This window comes from Theropithecus gelada, chromosome X (assembly GCF_003255815.1).
Source record: "Theropithecus gelada isolate Dixy chromosome X, Tgel_1.0, whole genome shotgun sequence".
In the NCBI taxonomy this organism is placed as follows: Eukaryota; Metazoa; Chordata; class Mammalia; order Primates; family Cercopithecidae; genus Theropithecus; species Theropithecus gelada.
This window is the reverse complement of record NC_037689.1, coordinates 54,462,791-54,483,627: the sequence shown is the minus strand read 5'-3', so window position 1 is coordinate 54,483,627 and position 20,837 is coordinate 54,462,791. Positions and strand designations below refer to the sequence as shown.

Below are 20,837 nucleotides of genomic sequence, written 5' to 3'. Positions count from 1 at the left end.
GGGAAATCCAAAAGCCATGCCTTCCAAATTCCACATGTTGATCTCTGTTTTGCCTTTTGAAGCAATATTACCTTTTCACTTGGATGTTCTTCAAATATTTTAAGGTAGCTCTTAATTGCCTCTAGTAGGTCTTTATTCTACATCTGACTTTCCTTTCTCTTCAAACTTCTTGGGAAAATTAGATAGATTATAACTTTCTACCTATATTTTTCTAAACTTTTGATCCTTTGCAGGCACGATTGAAATATTTTCTTATCTGTACAAATGGGCAAATACATGCAAAAGCAGATTGAACTATAGTGGTGTATAAAATGTAACCCAGGTTTATTCCGTGATCTTTCTTGTTTTGACAGGTTTTAAAAGCAGATCTAGAAAAGAAAAAGCAATCCATGGACAAACTTTATTCACTCAAACAAGATCTTCTTTCAACACTGAAGAATAAGTCAGTGACCCAAAAGATGGAAGCATGGCTGGAAAACTTTGCCCGGTGTTGGGATAATTTAGTCCAAAAACTTGAAAAGAGTACAGCACAGGTTAGTGATACCAATTATGCTACAGATGATCTCAGAGATTTTTTAAACCTGTATTAAGAGAGTAGCATTATAACCCTACAAAAGAAGCAACCAGATTAGTTTTTACCCTGTGTTTAGTTAAATAAAAACATGATTCTTTTGCCTGTCTTCTTGTTGGAGAATGCTGAGGAGGAAGAGTACTAATTAACTGAACTTGTTACTGCCCTAGAGTGAATTTCTTCCAGCCCAATAGTAATGGGGAACTGAGTGACTTAGAGCAGGTGAACAAAATGCTGGGAAACTGTATCATCACCATCTAACCCCAAATCAGAGATTGCTGGAACCACTAGGACCATTAGTCAACTCCATTTTACTCTTGAGAAAAATGAAACTTAGGGAAGAAAAGTAAATTTTTCAAGACAAGTTAGTGGTAGGAGGACTAGGGTTCAAGTCCTTTGATTTCTTGGAAAGTTTTTTATTAGTGCAGTTAATTATCTGGCTGTTGTACCTTTTCTGCCATAGACTGCTGATTTCATAAAATCATGAATGTGGCTTAGTTATACTAACACATATGGGCTGTAGATTATGAAAACATCTCAGCTACATTTGGGGTATGTGGTTTTATTATAATAATTTTTAAAAATTTAATCACTAAAATGGGGTATTGTTAAAAGCTGAACCTCTTATATAATTGGATGGTAGAATAATGAGTAGTCATTCAAGATATAAACATATATAATAGTATTTAACATATTCTGCCACATAGTCTGGCATTATAAGGAATAACTTTAATCACAATTCATAGCTCAATGCACATGCATACACTTCCATATTCAATAGATTTTAGGCATATACTTCCTCTATTGTGAGACAAGCACACGAAATTTGTTTTCTTGAGAATTGACATCTGATAAGTAGCACTTAGGAAATGCCTTTTGAAGACATGAAGTTTGTAGTATTGCCTCCAGGAATAAAATTTAAGACAGCATAATAAACCAGGCTATATGATGTTCAATCACAGTTCAATGTTACTTTTAATCCAATTTGATATTTAAAAAAATAATTTGAAGAAATATGAATATAAATTGTAATAATTTCCCACACAATCATTAGATAAAAAAACTCCATTTGTTTTCCATTAAACATACTTTAGCAATTAATTGATCTAATAATAATTTTACTACTGTATTGTCATTCCTCCAATTTTATGTGATCTGCCCATGGCTTCTTTAAAATACGTTGGTATTTATGTAATAAATACATGAGACTTTAGTCAATTTAATACTTTTTAACCCAACGTTAACATTATTCCCATATGTACCCATTACTTCTGTAGATTATTGCTGCCATAGAATGGTCAGTTGCCATGTTAAGAAAGATTGTCATTATTTGATAAAGTTATTTTGACATGCATCCTTTTTAAGGGATATGTTTATGGAGCTGTAACAGTTAACCACAGGTCATGTTCTAGTTCATTTGCATTGCATGCAGTGGTTCTCAAACTTGAGTCTGCATAGTAGCCGCCTGAGGAGCTAATTAAAATGCATATTCCTAAACACTTTGTTCAGAAAAATCTCATCCATAAGCTATGATAAGGACCTAAAACTCTACATCTTTACATGAAATTAAGTCCAACATGCATTATAGCATATATCTCTTCACTTGCTCATAGGGATACAATGAAGACAAAATGGACGCATAGACATGAAAGCATTTGAGGGGAAAATGGTTGAGCTTGATATGTAAGTCATGTAGTTAGTCTGAAGGGCTTTTTGTGGTTCACTGTCTGCTTTTTTTTATTTTTATTTTTTGAGATGGAGTCTCACTGTGTCGCCCAGGCTGGAGTGCAGTGGCGCAGTCTCAGCTCACTTCAAGCTCCGCCTCCCAGGTTCACACCATCCTCCTGCCTCAGCCTCCCAAGTATGTGGGACTATAGGCGCCCACCACCACGCCTGGCTAATTTTTTTGTATTTTTAATAGAGACAGGGTTTCACCATGTTGTCCAGGATGGTCTCGATCTCCTGACCTTGTGATCCTCTCACTTCGGCCTCCCAAAGTGCTGAGATTACAGGCGTGAGCCACCACACCGGGCCCACTATCTGCTTTTAATTTTATTTTCAGTTACACGCTCCTATTGTGGGCTAGAAACAAATAAAAGGACTTAACATCATGTAAGTTGTTTTCCAGAACACTAAGCTTGAGTCTTTCTTAAACTCATATTTCAGTTTTCTCTCATTGCCTTTCCAAAAATTATGCTGTCATAGGATCGATCCAAATCTTCACTGGTTGTTTTTGAGCTCACAGGAAGATACAAATGGAGCTACCCAGGAAAAGAGAAATTAAAAGCAGGTAAAGAGAGACAGCAGAGAAATAGTGTCATGTAAGAGCAACTAATTTTCTTTTATCTGTGTCAAATTGACCTTGATCGAAATTACATAAGAATTCCAAGAATATGGGCTGTAAGGTTGTGACTTTGAAGAACAAAGCTCACTTGTATGTGCATTTTCTATAATGATTGTGGGAGAAAAATCAGTTTCATTAATGACTATTCACATGATACCCTCAATTGTTTCAAAAAATATTTTAAATAATTAGTATAAAGAATGAGCAAAGTTCTTATAATGGTTAAAACCTATTGTGAGGCAGGGTATGGAAATCGTGATGGAGATGACAAGGCATCCAATTGTACTCATATAAAGAACACTGCTTGTGCGTATGATTGCTATTCAGGTCAAAGCTTGGAGGCATTTTTGACCCTATGAAGCAGTCGCATGGCAAGAGATCAAAACGTGAAAAAAATAATCAGCTGGGAGGGCTGCTCTCTTGCATTTCAAACTCAGATTTGACTTGAATAATACCTGGACACAAGTATGAGGGTATTTAAGTTGATTAGAAGGTAGCCTAAGAAGATAGAAAATACTTTGTTTCTAAATGTTGGAGAGAGAATGACTCTTGCTATGTGGAGGCTTACAATGAGAAAAGAGGGCAAATATACCCTGGATTGACTTCTTTAAAAACTCAAATGATCCTGTTTCCCAGTAATTTTTCATAAATATACTTGTTGCAATTTGCACAATTTTTTCTAGTTGCCTTAACTCTGATCGATATATATTTTATCTTGGTCATAATTGTGAAATATGATAGTGACGAATTCCGTCAACATTTGCTTGTCTGAAAAGGATTTTATTTCTCCTTCACTTAGGAAGTTTACTTTGTCTGGATATGAAATTCTGCCTTGGAAATTCTTTTCTTTCACAGTGTTGAATATTAGTCCCCAGTCTCTACTGGCTCGTAGAGTTTCTGCTGAGAGATCTGCTGTTAATCTGATGGACTTCCCTTTGTAGGTGACCTGGCCTTTCTCTCTGGCTGCTCTTAACATGTTTTCTTTCATTTCAACCTTGGAGAATTTTATGATTATATATCTTGGGGTTGGTCTTCTCAGTGAGTATCTGGCATTTCTTGAATTTGAATATTGGGCTGGCTTTCTAGGTTGGGGAAGTTCTCCCGGATGATATCCTGAAGTATGATTCCCAACTTGGTTCTGTTCTCCCCATCTCTTTCAGGTACCCGAAACAATCTTTGCTTCAGAATTTACATAATCCCACATTTCTCAGAGGTTTTGTGCATTCATTTTTACTCGTTTTTTTCCTCTAATCTTGTCTACCTGTCTTATTTCAGCAAGATAGTCTTCAGGCTCTGAGATTCTTTCCTCTGCTTGGTCTATTCAGGTATTGACACTGATTGCATTCTGGAGTTCTCGTATTGCGTTTCTCATCTCCATCAGGTCATTTATGTTCCTCTGTAAACTGGTTATTCAGGTTATCAGCTCCTGTTATGTTTTATCATGGTTGTTAACTTCTTTGCATTGGGTTAGAACATTTTCCTCTAGCTCAGGGAAGTTCATTATTACCCCCCTTTGAAGCCTACTTCTCTCAATTCATCCATCTCAGCCTCAGCCCATCATCTCATTCCAGTCAGAATGGTGATTATTAAAAAGTCAAGAAACAACAGATGCTGACAGGGTTGCAGAGAAATGGGAATGCTTTTACACTGTTGGTGTGAATGTAAATTAGTTTAACCATTGTGGAAGACAGTGTGGCGATTCCTCAAAGAACTAGAACCAGAAATACCCAGCAAGGCCTTGACTGGGCATATACCCAAAGGAATGTAAATCATCCCATTATAAAGATACATGCGTTTGTATGTTCATTGCAGCACTATTCACGATAGCAAAGACATAGAATCAACCCAAATGCCCATCAATTATAGACTGGGTAAAGAAAATGTGGTATATATACACCATGGAATAGTATGCAGCCATAAAAAGGAATGAGATTTTGTCCTTTGCAGGGACATGGATGGAGCTGGAAACTATTATTCTCAGCAAACTCATGCGGAAACAGAAAACCAAACACTGTGCGTTCTCACTCATAAGTGGGAGCTGAACAATGGAAACACATGGGCACGGGGAAGAGAACAACACACAGTGGGGCCTGTTGGTGGGAGAGGAGGGAGAGCGTCAGGAAAAACAGCTAATGGATGCTGTGCTCAATATCTATGTGATGGGTCAGTAGGTACAGCATACCACCATGGCACACATTTACCTACGTAACAAACCTGCACATCCAGTACATGTACCCTGGAACTTAATAAATGTGATAGTAAGAAATGTATTATAATTAATATTTTAAAATAGAATTTATGTGATTTGAAGCATTACTTTCCTCGTTTGACCGAAATCACATGTGCTGTTGAAAGGGTATATTATTCATATGCTTTACAATTTGATATGGTAATTGTAATTACCATGTTATACCATAAATTATAATTACCATATTTAATATATAATTTACATTAAGTATTATACACCATACACTGGCTGCTTTGGTGTAAGCATATATTTTTTTTTAGGCGAGTCTAAAGGTTTTGTAGTTTTGTGAATTTTTAGTACAGTAAATTGTCTTAGGGATAAGGAAAGTTGTATGACTTATTAAGGTTCAAATATCTCATTCTCATTTTGTGAATATTTTTCTATATTGCTAACAACCATTTTTACAGCATTCTCAACTGTGAGCACCTCTTTAATATAAAATATATATGCTCAGAATTTGCCTCTTCTTGTACATGGCAGTTCATGTTCATGCTAGATATGTTTGTGCTTACATTCAAGGATGCCCAAAAAGAGAAAATGATTATTATATAATTACATGTATTTTCTATATCATTTATATCCTGATGAGAGATGTATTATATGTGCTGCCGAAGCAAGCAACTGATGAGAGATTTAAAACTCCTATCAAATAGTAATATAAAACGTAACTGTAAATGATAAGCCAATGCTTTTCATTATATCCAAAATGCAAATAGAAATATGCAAACATACCAAGATGAAAATTTCTTTACATACTCTTCTGAGTTCATTCTCATTCTTTAAAGATCCTGTATTTTAGCCCTTCATAAAATAGTCTATGTTCACATTCTGGCTGTACCCATTCTCAGAGCATAATTTTGTAGACCTCTTTGTACAAGAGGGATATAGTTGCAAATGGTTTGCCTCTCTTCTTTTTTGTCCAGTAATTTTAATTAAAAATACTCTAAGGCTTTTTAGTTAAAAGCCCTTTTCATTGCTTCCTGAAAGCTTTTCAAGACTAGTAAGCCTGATGCCAATAAAAAGGAAAGAAAATGATTTTTTAAAACCTAGAATTAAAATTACCTCACTTATTTTGTGTTTCCTTCTTATTTAAGTTCATAGAATTAACTTCCTTAAATTTCAGGAGATGTTTTGGATAATTTCTCAGGTTAAAGGTTTTATTAGAAAAGTTGGAAGTTGGCTGAGGGTGGTGGCTCACATTTGTAATCCCAGCACTTTGGGAGGCCGAGGCGGGCAGATCATCTGAGGTCAGGATTTTGAAACCAGCCTGGTCAACGTGGTGAAACCCTCTCTCTACTAAAAATACAAAAAAAAAAAAAAAAAAATTAGCCAGGCGTAGTGACAGGCACTTGTAATCCCAGCTACTTGGGAGGCTGAGGCAGGAGAATTGCTTGAACCCAGGCGGAGGTTGCAGTGAGCCAAGATCATACCACTGTACTCCAGCCTGGATGACAGAGCGAGACTTCGTCTCAGGAAAAAAAAGAAAAAAGAAAATTTGAAGTTACATCTCAAATAACTTTGGAAATTAACTATCATTTTGCTACCTCCAACTAAAATAGATATGTGAGAATGGGCCTTGTACATCAGTGCAATAGGTTTTACCTTGTAAATGCATTGTCTGTAACAATATAAAATGTTGTAAGCACTAAAAAATTTAATACATTGGGTCTGAGTTAACTCGTGGAATCTCTCATTCTTTATTTATAAATTTAAAAGAAAGGTAACCTAGGCAGATTTCTATAGTGGCCATCAAGTTCTAAATGTCTTCGATATGTTTCTCTTTGCTTTTATGTAAAACTCTGGAGTACTTAGTGAAGAAGATTCCTACTTTGTCCAGTGGAGAGGCAGCTAGAAAATAATGATAATGGCCGGGCGTGGTGGCTCAAGCCTGTAATCCCAGCTCTTTGGGAGGCTGAGGTGGATGGATCATGAGGTCGTGAGATCAAGACCATCTTGGCTAACACAGTGAAACCCCATCTCTGCTAAAAATACCAAAAAATTAGCTGGGCGTAGTGGCATGCACCTGTAGTCCCAGCTACTCAGGAGGCTGAGGCAGGACAATTGCTTGAACCTGGGAGGCAGAGGTAGTGAGCCAAGATTGTGCCACTGCACTCCAGCAGTGCACTCTGGGTGACAGAGTGAGACTCCATCTGAGAAAATAATGATAATAAAACCCTACCCCGTTTCAAAGGAAACTTATTCAATTATTATACTCTATTCATTGAGTATGTCATTAAAATACCATAAAGACAAAATGCTCAACATCTATATGACACACCTATTATCTCCTGACAAAAAATGAAATAACACAAAAATACAAACCTATACTTGATAATATCCATCCCTAATTATAGAATGTGTTTCATTACTTCAGTGTTATATGGTATGTAGAGGAAAGCCAGATGGATCAGAAAAAAAGAAATTTCATTGCTTTAGAATTTTTGCAGGTGCAATTAATTCACACGGTTGCTCAAATTCTGTATTTAATATGTATCCAGAAGACAACATACATCTCTTCCTTCTGATACAATCTGTACTAAAGACAATGTAAAATGAGGAACAAAATACATTAAATCAGACAATTTTACAGAATAAACCTTCTTAATTATCATATATTTATTTCAAATAAACGAATGACTTGTGATGTCTTCTAAGTATTTGACAGTAATTTTCCTCATGATTCCAATGTCAGTACTTATTCAAGAAATTTTATTCCCTTATTATCAGTATCAAGACAATAATTAATAGTAAAATTACCAGGCTATTCTCATGAACTTTGGCACTCATTGTATACTACATTCAGTTATGGGAAGTCCTCCATACTTCATAAGATAAAGCATTTTACATCCTTGTCATTGGTAACTCAGCTTTCTTTGTGACCACCTGATCTTTTGCCCAAGGATTCTCCCAAAGTTCAACATATAAATATTTTCTTTTTCTTAGAGATGCAAATCTTGACCAGATTTTTGTGCCTTGTGCTACCATGCCTGTGGAGTTGGTTTTTAAGCATGGCTATCAATTATTATCTAAAGCTGTTGCTATGATTATGCAGTATGTTTTAAACTGTAGAAGTACAATTCCTCCATCTCCATTAAAACTCATTGATCACTGCAAAGAGTTACATATATGTACAAACAACGTAATGAAAAACCTTGATCTACAATTGTCAACCTGATTGTGTGTGTATAGTGTAATTTGACTAATTTTGCACAGATTTCAATATAGCATGTCAAGAGCCAAACATATTTAACATTCAGTAACTCTTCCTATATAATACTTATGACATGTCACTGTTTACAATTTCAATATTCTGAATTTATGTATGTATGTGTATGCATACAAACACACACCACTTAAAAGGAAACCACCATTTAAAAAAGTGTACAAGTGTAGGAGCAAGTGAGCCTAGCTGATAAGAATGGGATGAATGAACAATCAGACTTGGATTTATATCTATGCTTTGCTACTGAAAAATTTTATCTGCCTAAACAAGGTCACTTTCATCTATAAAATAGGAATAATATTAGTACTTACTCTTAGGGTCATTGTGAGGTAATAATAGCTACCGTTTATGAAGGCTTTACAGCATAACAAGGGAGTATTCTAGATCTTTTGAATAAGATAATCAATTCAAAAGACTTATTGTAATGCCTGGATAATGCAAAATGCTTCATAATTGGTACCTGTTATTGCAAGTATTAGTATTTTCAAAAAAAAAATGTTATGCTAGATTAGGTAACTAATACTTTACAGCTTGTATCTTTCTAGTAAGTATCTAAATATTCAAATACTAGAATATCTCAAAAGGCAAGAAGTTGAAATCTCTTACCCCAGCATAACAAAGAACTTACAAAGGCAATAATATGTAAATAATTAAATGGAAAGTTAAAAGTTGCAATTAAGAATGTCAGTCTAAAATAAAAGGGAAAATTTTTAGCCTGTTCTTGCACTGCTATAAAGACATACCTGAAACTGGGTAATTTATGAAGAAAAGAGGTTTAATTGAGTCATTCCTGTTTATGGCAGTATAGTATTTCATGGTGTCTACGTACCACATTTTCTTTATCCAGTCTATCATTGATGAGCGTTTAGGTTGATTCCATGTCTTTGCTATTGTGTATAGTGTTGCAATGAACATACACATGCATATATCTTTATAATGGAATGATTTATATTCTTTGGGTATATACCCAGTAATGGGATTGCTGGGTTAAATGGTCTTTCTGCCTCTAGGTTTTTGAGAAATCTCTGCATTATCTTCCATAAGGGTTGAGCTAATTTACACTGCCACCAACAGTGTAAAAGCTTTCCCCTTTCTCCACAACCTCACCAGCATCTATTGTTTTTTGACTTCTTAATAATAGCCATTCTGACTGTTGTGAGATGGTATCTCATTGTGGTTTTGATTTACATTTCTCTAATGATCAGTGATGTTGAGTTTTCTTTCATATGTTTTTTTGGTCACATGTATGTCTTCTTTTGAGAAATGTTTGTTCATGTCTTTTGCCTGCTTTTTAATGAGATTGTTTTTTTCTTGTAAGTTTGTTTAAGTTCCTTGTAGACTCTGGACCATGGCCAGATGGATAGATGTTAGAAATTTTCTCCCATTCTGTAGGTTGTCTGTTTACTCTGATGGTAGTTTCTTTTGCTGTGCAGAAGTTATTTAGTTTAATTAGATCCCATTTGGTCAATTTTTGCTTTTGTTGCAGTTGTTTTGGCATTTTCCTCATGAAATCTTTGCCCATGCCTATGTCCTGAATTTTATTGCCTAGGTTTTCTTCTAGGGTTTTTATTGTTTTAGGTTTTGCATTTAAGTCTTTAATCTATCTTGAGTTAATTTTTGTATAGGTTGTAAGGAAGAGGTCCAGTTTCAGTTTTCTGCATAGGGCTATCCAGCTCTCCCAACACTACGTATTAAATAGGGAGTCCTTTCCCCATTGCTTGTTTTCTCAGGTTTGTCGAAGATCAGATGGTTGTAGGTGTGTAGTGTTATTTCTGAGTTCTCTATTCTGTTCCATTGGTCTATATGTCTGTCCTTGTACCAGTACCCTGCTCTTCTGGTTACTGTAGCCTTGTAGTAAAGTTTGAAGTCTTAGCTTTTGGGCTGAGACGATAGGGTTTTCTGGATATATAATCATGTCATCTGCATACAAAGATAATTTGACTTCCTCTCTTCCTATGTGAATACCCTTTCTTTCTCCTCCCTGATTGCCCTGACCAGAAATTCCAATACTATGTTGAATAAGAATGGTGAGAGATGGCATCCTTGTCTTGTGCTAGTTTTCAGGGGGAATGGTTCTAGCTTTTGCCCATTCAGTAGGATATTGGTTGTGGGTTTATAATTTATGGCTCTTAGTGTTTTGAGGTATGTTCCTTCAATACCTAGTTTATTGAGAATTTTTAACATTAAGGGATATTGAATTTTATTAAATACCTTTTTCATGCCTATTGAGATAGTCATGTGGTTTTTGTCTTTAGTTCTGTTTGTGATGAATCACATGTATTGATTTGCATGTGTTAAACGAACCTTGCATGCTAGGGATGAAACCAACTTAATTGTGGTAGATAAGCTTTTTGATATGCTGCTGGATTCGGTTTGCCAGTGTTGTATTGAAAACTTTTGCATGAGTGTTCATCAAGGATACTAGCCCGAAATTTCCTTTTCTTTCTTTCTTTTCTTTTTTATCTCTGCCAGGTTTTGGGATCAGGATAATGCTGACCTCATCATATAAGTTAGGGAAAAGTCACTTCTTTTCAATTTTTTGAATAGTTTCAGTAGAAATGGTACCAGCTCTTTGTACCACTGGTAGAATTCAGCTATGATTCTTTCTGGACCTGGGCTTTTTTTGGTTGGTAGGATATTTATTACTGCCTCAATTTCAGAGCTGATTATTGATCTGTTCAGTGATTCAGTTTCTTTATAATTCAGTCTTGGGAGGGTATATGTGTTCAATAATTTATCCATTTCCTCTAGGTTTTCTAGTTTATGTGCATAGAGGTGTTTATAGTATTCCCTGATGGTTCTTTGTATTTCTCTAGAATCATTGGTGATATTCCTCTTCTAATTTTTGATTGTGTTTATTTGATTCTTCTCTTTTGATCTTCATTAGTCTAGCCAGAAGTCTATCTTTTTTATTTTTATTTTATTTTTTTCAAAAAATCAGCTCCTGGATTCATTTATTTTTTTGAAGGATTTTTCATGTCTTTATCTCCTTCAGTTCAGCTCTGATCTTGGTTATTTCTTGCTTGTTTGCTCTTGGTTTTCTAGTTCTTTTAGTTGAGATGTTAGGCTGTTCACTTGATATCTTTGTAGTTTTTTGATGTGAGCATTTAGTGCTATAAATTTCCCTCTTAACACTGTTTTAACTGCATCCCAGAGATTCTGATACATTGTCTCTTTGTTCTCATTAGTTTCAAAGAACCACAGAGATGGCAGCTGGTCTTCCCCCCAGAAGTTCTTTCCCAGGGAGAGATCAGAGCTCTATCCATAGAACCCTAGGTGGAATTGCTGAAGTCCCCCACAGGGAGGTCCCACCCAGTGAGGAGGATGGATCAGGCTCCCACTTAAAGAAGCAGACTGGCCACGATCTGGCAAAGGGTGCCACTCACTTTTAAACAAATCTCATGAGAACTCTATCACAAGAACAGCAAAGGGGAAGTCCACACCCATGATTCAGTCACCTCCCATTAGGCCCTTCCTCCAACACTGAAGGTGGAATTCAACATGAGATTTGGGTGGGGACAGAGAGCCAAACCGTATCAGAAAATAACAGCATCAACAAAATAAATTTAAAATTTAAAAATAGCTGAATAGTTGGTAATTGCAACTACAGTCATGTGCTGCATAACAACATTTCAGTCAACACTGAACCACATATATGACAGTGGTCCCATAAGATTATAATACTGTATTATTTTTTACTTTTATTTTTGCTTCAGGGGTACATGTGGAAATTTGTCATATAGATAAATTGCATGTCACAGGGGTTTGGTGTCCAGATTATTTTGTCACCCAGGTAATAAGCATAGTACCCAATAAGTAGTTTTTTAATCCTCGCCCTCCTCCTACCTTCCAGCCTCACGTAGACTACAGTGTCTGTTGTCCCCTTTGAGTTCGTGTGTTCTCTATGTTTATCTCCCACTTAGAAGTGAGAAAATGGCCTGTAATCCCAGCACTTTGGGAGGCCGAGATGGGCGGATCACGAGGTCAGGAGATCAAGATCATCCTCGCTAACCCGGTGAAACCCCATCTCTACTAAAAAATACAAAAAACTAGCCGGGCGAGGTGGCGAGCGCCTGTAGTCCCAGCTACTCAGGAGGCTGAGGCAGGAGAATGGCGTAAACCCGGGAGGTGGAGCTTGCAGTGAGCTGAGATCTGGCCACTGCACTCCAGCCTGGGCGACAGAGCGAGACTCCGTCTCAAAAAAAAAAAAAAAAAAAAAAGTGAGAAAATGTATTTGGTTTTCTGTTATTGTGTTAGTTTGCTTATGGTAATGGCCTCCAGCTCCATCCATGTTGCTGAAAAGAACATGATCTCATTTTTTATGGCTGCATAGAATTCCACAGTGTATATGTACCATATTTTCCTTATCCAGTCTACCACTGATGGGCATTTAGGCTGATTCCATGTGTTTGCTATTGTGAATAATGCTGCAATAAGACATACATGTGCATATGTCTTTAGGGTTGAGGGATTTATATTCTTTTTGGTATACTCAATAATGGTGATTGCTGGGTCGAATGGTAATTCTGGTTTATGTTCTTTGAGAAATCATCCAACTGCTTCCCACAATGGCTGAACTAATTTACATTCACATCAGCAGTGCAATAAACATTCCCTTTTCTCCACAACCTTGCCAGCATCTGTTATTTTTTGACTTTTTAATAGTAGTCATTCTGTCAAATGGTATCTTACTGTGGTTTTGATCTGCATTTCTCTAGTGAAGTTCAGCATTTTTTTCACATGATTGTTGTCTGCATGTATGTCTTTCTGAAAAGGGTTCATGTCCTTTGCCCACTTTTTAATGGTGTTGTTTGGTTTTTGCTTGTAAATTTGTTTAAGTTCCTTGTAGATTCCGGATATTAGACCCTTGTCACATGCAAAGTTTGCAAAATTTTTCTCCCATTCTGCAGGTTGTCTGTTTATTCTGTTGATAGCTTCTTTTGCTGTGTAGAAGATCTTTAGTTTAATTAGGTCCCATTTGTCAAGTTTTGTTTTTGTTTCAATTGCTTTTGGTGTCTTTGTTAAGAAATCTTTGCAATTTCCATGTCCAGAATGGCATTACCTAGGTTATCTTCCTGGGTTTTTATTGTTTTGGTTTTAGATTTAAGTCTTTAATTCACCTTGGGTTAATTTTTGTGTATGGTGTGAGGAAGGGGTCCAATGAATAGGCAATCCTTTCCCCATTTCTTGTTTTTGTTGATTTCATTGAAGAACAGATAGTTGTACGTGTGCAGCCTTATTTCTGGTCTCTCTATTCTTTTCCATTGGTTTATATGTCTGTTTTTTGTACCAGTACCATGCTGTTTTGGTTACTATATCCTTGTATAGTTTGAAGTCAGGCAGTGGGATGGTTCTGGCTTTTTTTTTTTTTTTTTTTTTTTTTTTGCTTAGGATTACCTTGGCTATTCTGGCTCTTTTAGTGGCTCCATATGAATTCTTAAATAGTCTTTTTCTAATTCAGTGAAGAATGTTATTGGTAGTTTGTTGGGAATAGCACTGAATTTAAAAATGCTTTGGGCATTATGGCCATTCTGTCAATATAGATTCTTCCTATCCGTGAGCATAGAATATTTTTCCATTTTTTGTGTGTTATCTCTGATTTACTTGAGCAATACTTTATAATTCTCATTTTAGCAATGTTTCACCTCCTTGGTTAGCTGTATTCCTACGTATCTTATTTCTTTTTGGCAATTGTGAATGGGACCATGTTCTTCATTTGGCCTTAGCTTAAATGTTGTTGGTGTGTAGGAATACTAGTGATATTTGTACACTGATTTTGGATCCTGAAACTTTGCTGAGGTTGTGTATCAGATCAATGAGCTCTTGGGCAGAGACTATGGCCAAAGTATAGAACCATATCATCTGCAAACAGGGATAATTTGACTTCTTATCTTCCTATTTGGATGGCTTTTATTTATTTATCTTGCCTGATTGCTCTGGCTAGGATTTCTAGTACTATGTTTAATGAGATTTGTAAGAGAGGGCACGCTTGTCTTATGCCGGTTTACAAGTAGAATACTTCTGACTTTTGCCCATTTAGTATACTGTTGGCTGTGGACTTTTTAAAGATGGTTCTAATTATTTTGAAATATGTTCCTTCAGTGCATAGTTTTTCGAGGATTTTTAACGTGAAAGGATGTTGAATTTTATAGCATGCATTTTCTGTATCTGCTGAAATGATCATGTAGTTTTTGTTTTTTTATTTATGTGGTGAATGACATTTATTGACTTGTGTATGTTGAATCAACCTCGCAACCCTGGGATAGAAGTGCCTTGATCATGGTGGATTAGCTTTTTGGTGTGTTGCTGGATTTGGTTTGCTAGTATTTTGTTGACTATTTTTGCATCTATGTTCATTAGGGGCATTGGCCTGAAGTTTTCCTTTTTTGTTGTGTGTCTGCCAGGTTTTGGTATCAGGACGATGCTTGCCTCATAGAACAAGTTAGGAAGGAGCTGCTCCTCAGTGTTTTGGAATGGTTTCAGTAGGAATGATACCAGCTTTTCCTTCTGAATCTGTTAGTATTCAGGTGTGAATCTGTCTGATCCTGGGCTTTTTCTGGTTGGTGGGCTTTTTGTTCCTAATTTAATTTCAGAACTCATTATTGGTCTGTTCAATGATTCAATTTCTTCCTGGTTCAGACTTGGAAGGTTGTATGTTTCTAGCAATTTATCCATTTCTTCCAGGTTTTCTAGCTTGTGTGCATAGAGGTGTTCATTATGAATAGTCTCTGAGGGTTTTCTCTATTTCTCTGGGGTCAGTGGTAACATCCCCCTTATTTTTTTATTGTGTTTGAGTCTTCTCTCCTTTTTTCTTTATTAGTCTAGGTAGTGGTCTATCTTTATTATGAATTCTTTCAAAGAACCAGCTCCTAGATTCATTGACCTTTTCTATGATTTTTTGCGTCTCATTTTCCTTCAGTTCAGCTCCAATTTTGGTTATTTCCTGTCTTCTAGCTTTGGGGTTAGTTTGCTCTTGTTTCTCTAGTTCCTTGTGATGCTCATTTTGTAATTAGAGATCCTTCTAACTTTTTCATATGGGTGTTTTGTGCCATAAGCTTGCCTCTTAACACTGCTTTGGATGTGTCCCAGAGATTCTGGTATGTTACATCTTTTAAATTTTTCATTAGTTTCAAATAATATCCTGATTTCTGCCTTAATTTCATTATTTAACCAGAGGTAATTCAGGAGCAGTTTATTTGATTTCCATTTTAATGTATGGTTTTGAGAAATTTTCTTAATATTGATTTCTATTTTTATTGCACTGTGGTCCAAGAGTGTTGTTGGTATAATTTTGTGGGTTTTTAAAAAATTTTCTAAAGATTGTTTTATGTCCAACTCTGTGTATCATATTTTTATTGTACCTTTAGAGATGTTTGGATACACAAATACTTACCATTGTGCCTACACTATTCAGTGTAGTCACATGCTGTATAGGTTTGTAGCTAGGAGTAATAAGCTGTACCACATAGGTTGGCTGTATGGTAGTCTATACTATCTAGGTTTGTGTAAGTACACTCCATGGTGTTTGTACAAGGACAAAATTGTCTAAGGATGAATTTCTCAGAATGTGTCCCAGTCGTTAAGTTATACATGACTTGTAGTAATTCCTAACAAACTGGAGACAGTGGTAGAAAAAAAGTATTTTATTTCATTGTATGTCCTTTTATATTCTTTAAATTTGCTTAGTTGTGCTTACATTGCTTTTTTTTAATGTGCATTTTTTAAACAAGTGGAAGAGAACATGGAAAGAAAGAATTTCATTGCTTGAGCATAGGTTGTTTTTTCCAGGCCTACCAAAATAACACAATCTTACTGCAAGAAGAGACACACCCTGGAATAATATCAGGAGGCTGGCGCATGCTCTTCCGATTTTTCTCAGAATGAGAAAATGTAAATTTTAACGTTTAAATTTTTTTAACATATGTAATCTTATGAGTGACAGGGTTGACTATAGAAAAATTCTTCATATTTCCCTGAGAGTTTAGAAAAGATAGTGGTTACTACTGATATTTACCATTATAGAGCACTTATTTTTCTCAGGTATTACATCATTTAATTCTCGAAACCAGGACTGGCTACATAATTTGTGGGCCCAGTGCAAACTGAAAACAAGGGCTTCCTGTTCAAAACCTAAGAATTTCAAGACAGTGGAAGCAGAGCTTGAAAACAAGCATGGAAGTCTTCTGAGCAGGGGCCCTGGGCAACTGCATAAATTACCAGCCCATGAAGCTGTCCTTGCTTGTAATATACCTGTGAAGAAATGTGTTATCCCTACTTTAAATATGAAGAAAATGATGCACAGATTTGAGAAAAGAACCAACCAGCCCCAAATGTCACAGTATATAAACTATGGATCTGGTGTTGAATAACTGTGGAGCTTGGCTCCAAGGCCTCTACTTACAATCACTCTAAGAGGAATCAGCTCCCAAATGTAGAGACAAGTAATTCTAAACTATTTCCCATTTTTACTAGGCAAATTAACTTACAGATCAAATGAATAGTACTTTAAAAGGAAATATATTTCATTTTCATGATCTCATTTGAGAGTCTTAAATAGACTCATAATCAAAATGGAGAAAGGTGACTGGGTGATAGTATAGTTAGCTAAATAAAAAAAGTGTTGAATATAGGTCAAAATATAGTCTACTCTAGTTTTGACTCTGCCATATTAAACAATTTAGTGTAGGCACTAAATTATTCTTACCGTGCTTGCAGTTTTCCTCTTTCTAGTGCATTGAGTGACAGGAGTATAATTCCATAGATCTTGACATATAAATAGAAATGATAGATTTAAAACAACAGTTTGGCAAAACTTTAAAAATTTTTCTTTGCTTACAAAAGCAACATTTTGCGGATAATATCTTATAGTAGAAATTTGGGAACTAAGGGAATACAGAAATGTACACTGTACAACAGAAATTATCTCTACTTTGTCAAAAAAAACAATGTTTATGTCTAGCATTGTTTATTCAATACTATAAAGCAAACATTTTCCAATGACATTAAAATGTTTGAAATATAATACTCCATCCACATTCATATACCATAATTTACTTAAACTATCATCTGTAACATTAGGTTGTTTCCAAAATTGACTGTTATAAAGACCCTATAAACAAGGATAAATGTTATATGTAGCCTTCAGCATCAAATTAAATTTAAATGTTAAAATGCTAGCTGAGAGAAATCTGTTTTCGTAACATTTAAAGAGAAAATTACTTGATTATGTTTGGTGTATGTAATTATTTTGTATACTAGTATTTTTCATATGGCATTCATCTTTACAATTATTTGTGTGATTATCATCTTCCTTATTTTACCATAAGGTTCCTAAATACAGAGTTTCTATTTTACTCATTTCTGAATGTCCTATAGTGACTATATATTCAACAAACATTAGAATTTTATTGAAACCTTGTGGTTCAGCTGCTGAATAACTTACACAGTTTTAGAATTCTTTGATTGACTATGGTGTCCAAAGCCAAGAAGCATTGGTTTTGGATGACGAATCAAATTAGATCTACTTCTAGCAAATAAATGGCATTATAGAGTTTGAAAATGATATTTATCAGGGTCATGATTATTAGATTTCAAATCTTTAAGACTATCAGGTAGAAATGATACTCAACTTACTCTGCTTTCCTTCAGAGTTCAAAGCAAGTTTTAACAAGAGGAAGTCTTAATGAGGCAGGATTCCTCTGGTTGTTAAGAAGATCTTTCCCAATGGGGAAAGTGCTTCCATGCCAAGAAAGGAGTTCTTTTTTTCTGGGAGTAGTGAGTTCTGTAATAATCAGGAGGTTATGTTAAATGGCCTTCATAGTCCCTCTCCTGTCTACATTTCCTAATGATTCTAACACATAATTAAGTGTTTACAGTCAATAACTAAAAGCCATAAGGAAATTTAGTACATGACTTTTTATTCTGATTATATGAAGTAGGTTTTGAAAGTGATTATTTATTTGTTATATGTAATGAGTTCTACCTTGTATTTACAGGGTGAATGCACAGTTTTCTTATTTCTCCATCCCAAAGGAAATGAAGTAGTATTTTTCAATTACAGTGTAGTAGTGATTATTATATAGAACAATTACAGACTCATGTCTTACTCTTTTATTAAAAATGATTCATTTTTTTTCTTATCAGGCTTAGTATATTTTTAAATGCAGCTTCACAGTATATCATGTTGTCATTTCCCTTTACCCTCCATGGGTACATGTATCCAATTTTATAAGTACATATCAATAAGAAAATATTAATATTACAGAAATTAAGACCCAAATATTTAGTAGCAGATGTGCTCTATAACATTAGATATAACTGCATAAATTAGCTTGGTATTTTCAGAATGTCTGCATTCTGGTCTGTATGTTTAAAATTAGGTCTTTTCTTAATCTGCAAAATATTATCTTCTAGCCACCACTGTATGCAAAGAAAGTTTGCTCATAGTTAAAAAAATATTCAAATAAAAAAATAAATTATATAGGGATCCTACTAAAAAACATATATTTTTTGCAAAGAAAGTTTGCTCATGGTTAAAAAATACTCAGAAAATAAATGCTCTTGGAATCCTGCTAAAAACTACAGTTTCTTTCTGACAAGAAATCTAATTTTATAACGTAGTGGTCATTTTGTGTTGGGTGGCGTGTTTGAGTTTATATTTTAAGCCTTTTTTTTAGAACTATGTTGCTTTCTGCTTTCATCTTGACATAACTTGTCAATAGACTACAATTAAAGTTGTTTGAGGTTCAGTGATTGATTCTAAATAGTGAATTTATGGAGATCCTAGAGAAGATAAAACCTGTGCTTGGCAAATGTAGAAACTATAACTCTTAGTATCCTTTTAACCTACCAAAATGGAAATCCTTCAGGCCCTCACACATGTAAAGATGTGTCTTCAACAAAAGGTAGCCTTTTTAAGCTATATATGTCAAAGCAATTTTTACTTAAAACATCATGGAAAAGATTTTATTCCTTCCCTGTTAATTGCCAATTTGGAAGCTGAAATAAGAAGATCCTGAGGCTTTTCCCATTTCCTCACATGAAAGGAATCAGTCCTCATGTGTGAGGCAGGGAGATTACTACAAACCCTTCCCTTACCTCTTGGCAAATTCAGGAAAATTGCTAAAATGAATCTTGACCCAGCCAGATCCCTGCTCCTATGACTGTAACTAAAGGCAGTTTCAATGCAGGCCTCTTGTGATTTCCTTGGAAATAGAACTTGTAAGTAAGTTGGATTACCACAAGGGTAATGATTACCATCCCAAGAGGTAACATTACAATCATCATAAGAGGAGCTCTGTGAGACAGAGGATAAGGAACAATGGTCTCACCATTATATGACTTGTCTATCTCATAATGCCCATGTATTGAGGTGATGGCCTCTCATGTCTTGGCTCACAAATGTGTTTTTCCAAAGATGGATGAACTGTTGCCCACTCCCCCGCCCGCTACCAAAAGTATGAACAGGAAGTAATTGTGATTGTAAACCAAGAAGTGTCTCCAATGATGAATTTGGGAACTCAAATATTTGAACATAATCACTAATTTAAATCAAACAAGAGTGGTGTGATTTTTAGCATTTGAATAACATTCAACATAAAGATATGTATGGACTAATAAGTACTTTATGTTAATCTTTTATTGTAATTTTAAAAGTCGGTTCACTTACTTGATTAAAGAGTCGCTCATTACCAAGTTGAAATAATTTTATTTAAAAATGTATAACATAAAATAATCAATGTATATGATAACCTAAAATGCATTCTACAAACTTAATAAGCATTTAAAATGTGCCAGGCAATGGAATTGGCACTGATGTACGTTACTAAAATTTATATTAAACATTTAAAGCAGCATGTAGAATTAACTATCAGAATGAATTACACACTACATTGTTCTCCTTTGTCCCCACCCCTTATTTCCTACAGTTTGACCAATAAATTGAAGGGGCACTAAATTTACTTGCGATGTTGAGATTACTTTCCTTTGCTATTTTAGTCGAGCTAACTTAAGTCAGATAAAACAATTTTATTTGGCTTCAATATGGTGCTATTTTGATCTGAAGGTCAATCTACCAACAAGCAAGAACAGTTTCTCATTATTTTCCTTCCCCACTCCAAGCAGTCTTTACTGAAGTCTTTCGAGCAATGTCTGACCTCTGTTTCAATACTTCTCACAGATTTCACAGGCTGTCACCACCACTCAGCCATCACTAACACAGACAACTGTAATGGAAACAGTAACTATGGTGACCACGAGGGAGCAAATCCTGGTAAAGCATGCTCAAGAGGAACTTCCACCACCACCTCCCCAAAAGAAGAGGCAGATTACTGTGGATTCCGAAATTAGGAAGAGGTGAGAGCATCTTAAACTTTTATCTGCAAATGAAGTGGAGAAAACTCATTTATAGCAGTTTTGTTGGTGGTGTTTAAACTTCAGCAATATTTCCAGA

General features: G+C 35.3%; 1 protein-coding gene across 1 annotated transcript in view; it reads left to right on the top strand.

Moving 5' to 3' along the window:
- DMD (dystrophin) overlaps positions 1–20,837 on the top strand; it is a 2,044,437-nt gene that overhangs the window by 642,951 nt on the left and 1,380,649 nt on the right. Inside the window, exons 16-17 of the mRNA XM_025371836.1 lie at positions 354–533; positions 20,565–20,740. Of these exons, the coding sequence (XP_025227621.1) occupies positions 354–533; positions 20,565–20,740 (356 nt within the window). The remainder of the gene's footprint in view (positions 1–353; positions 534–20,564; positions 20,741–20,837) is intronic.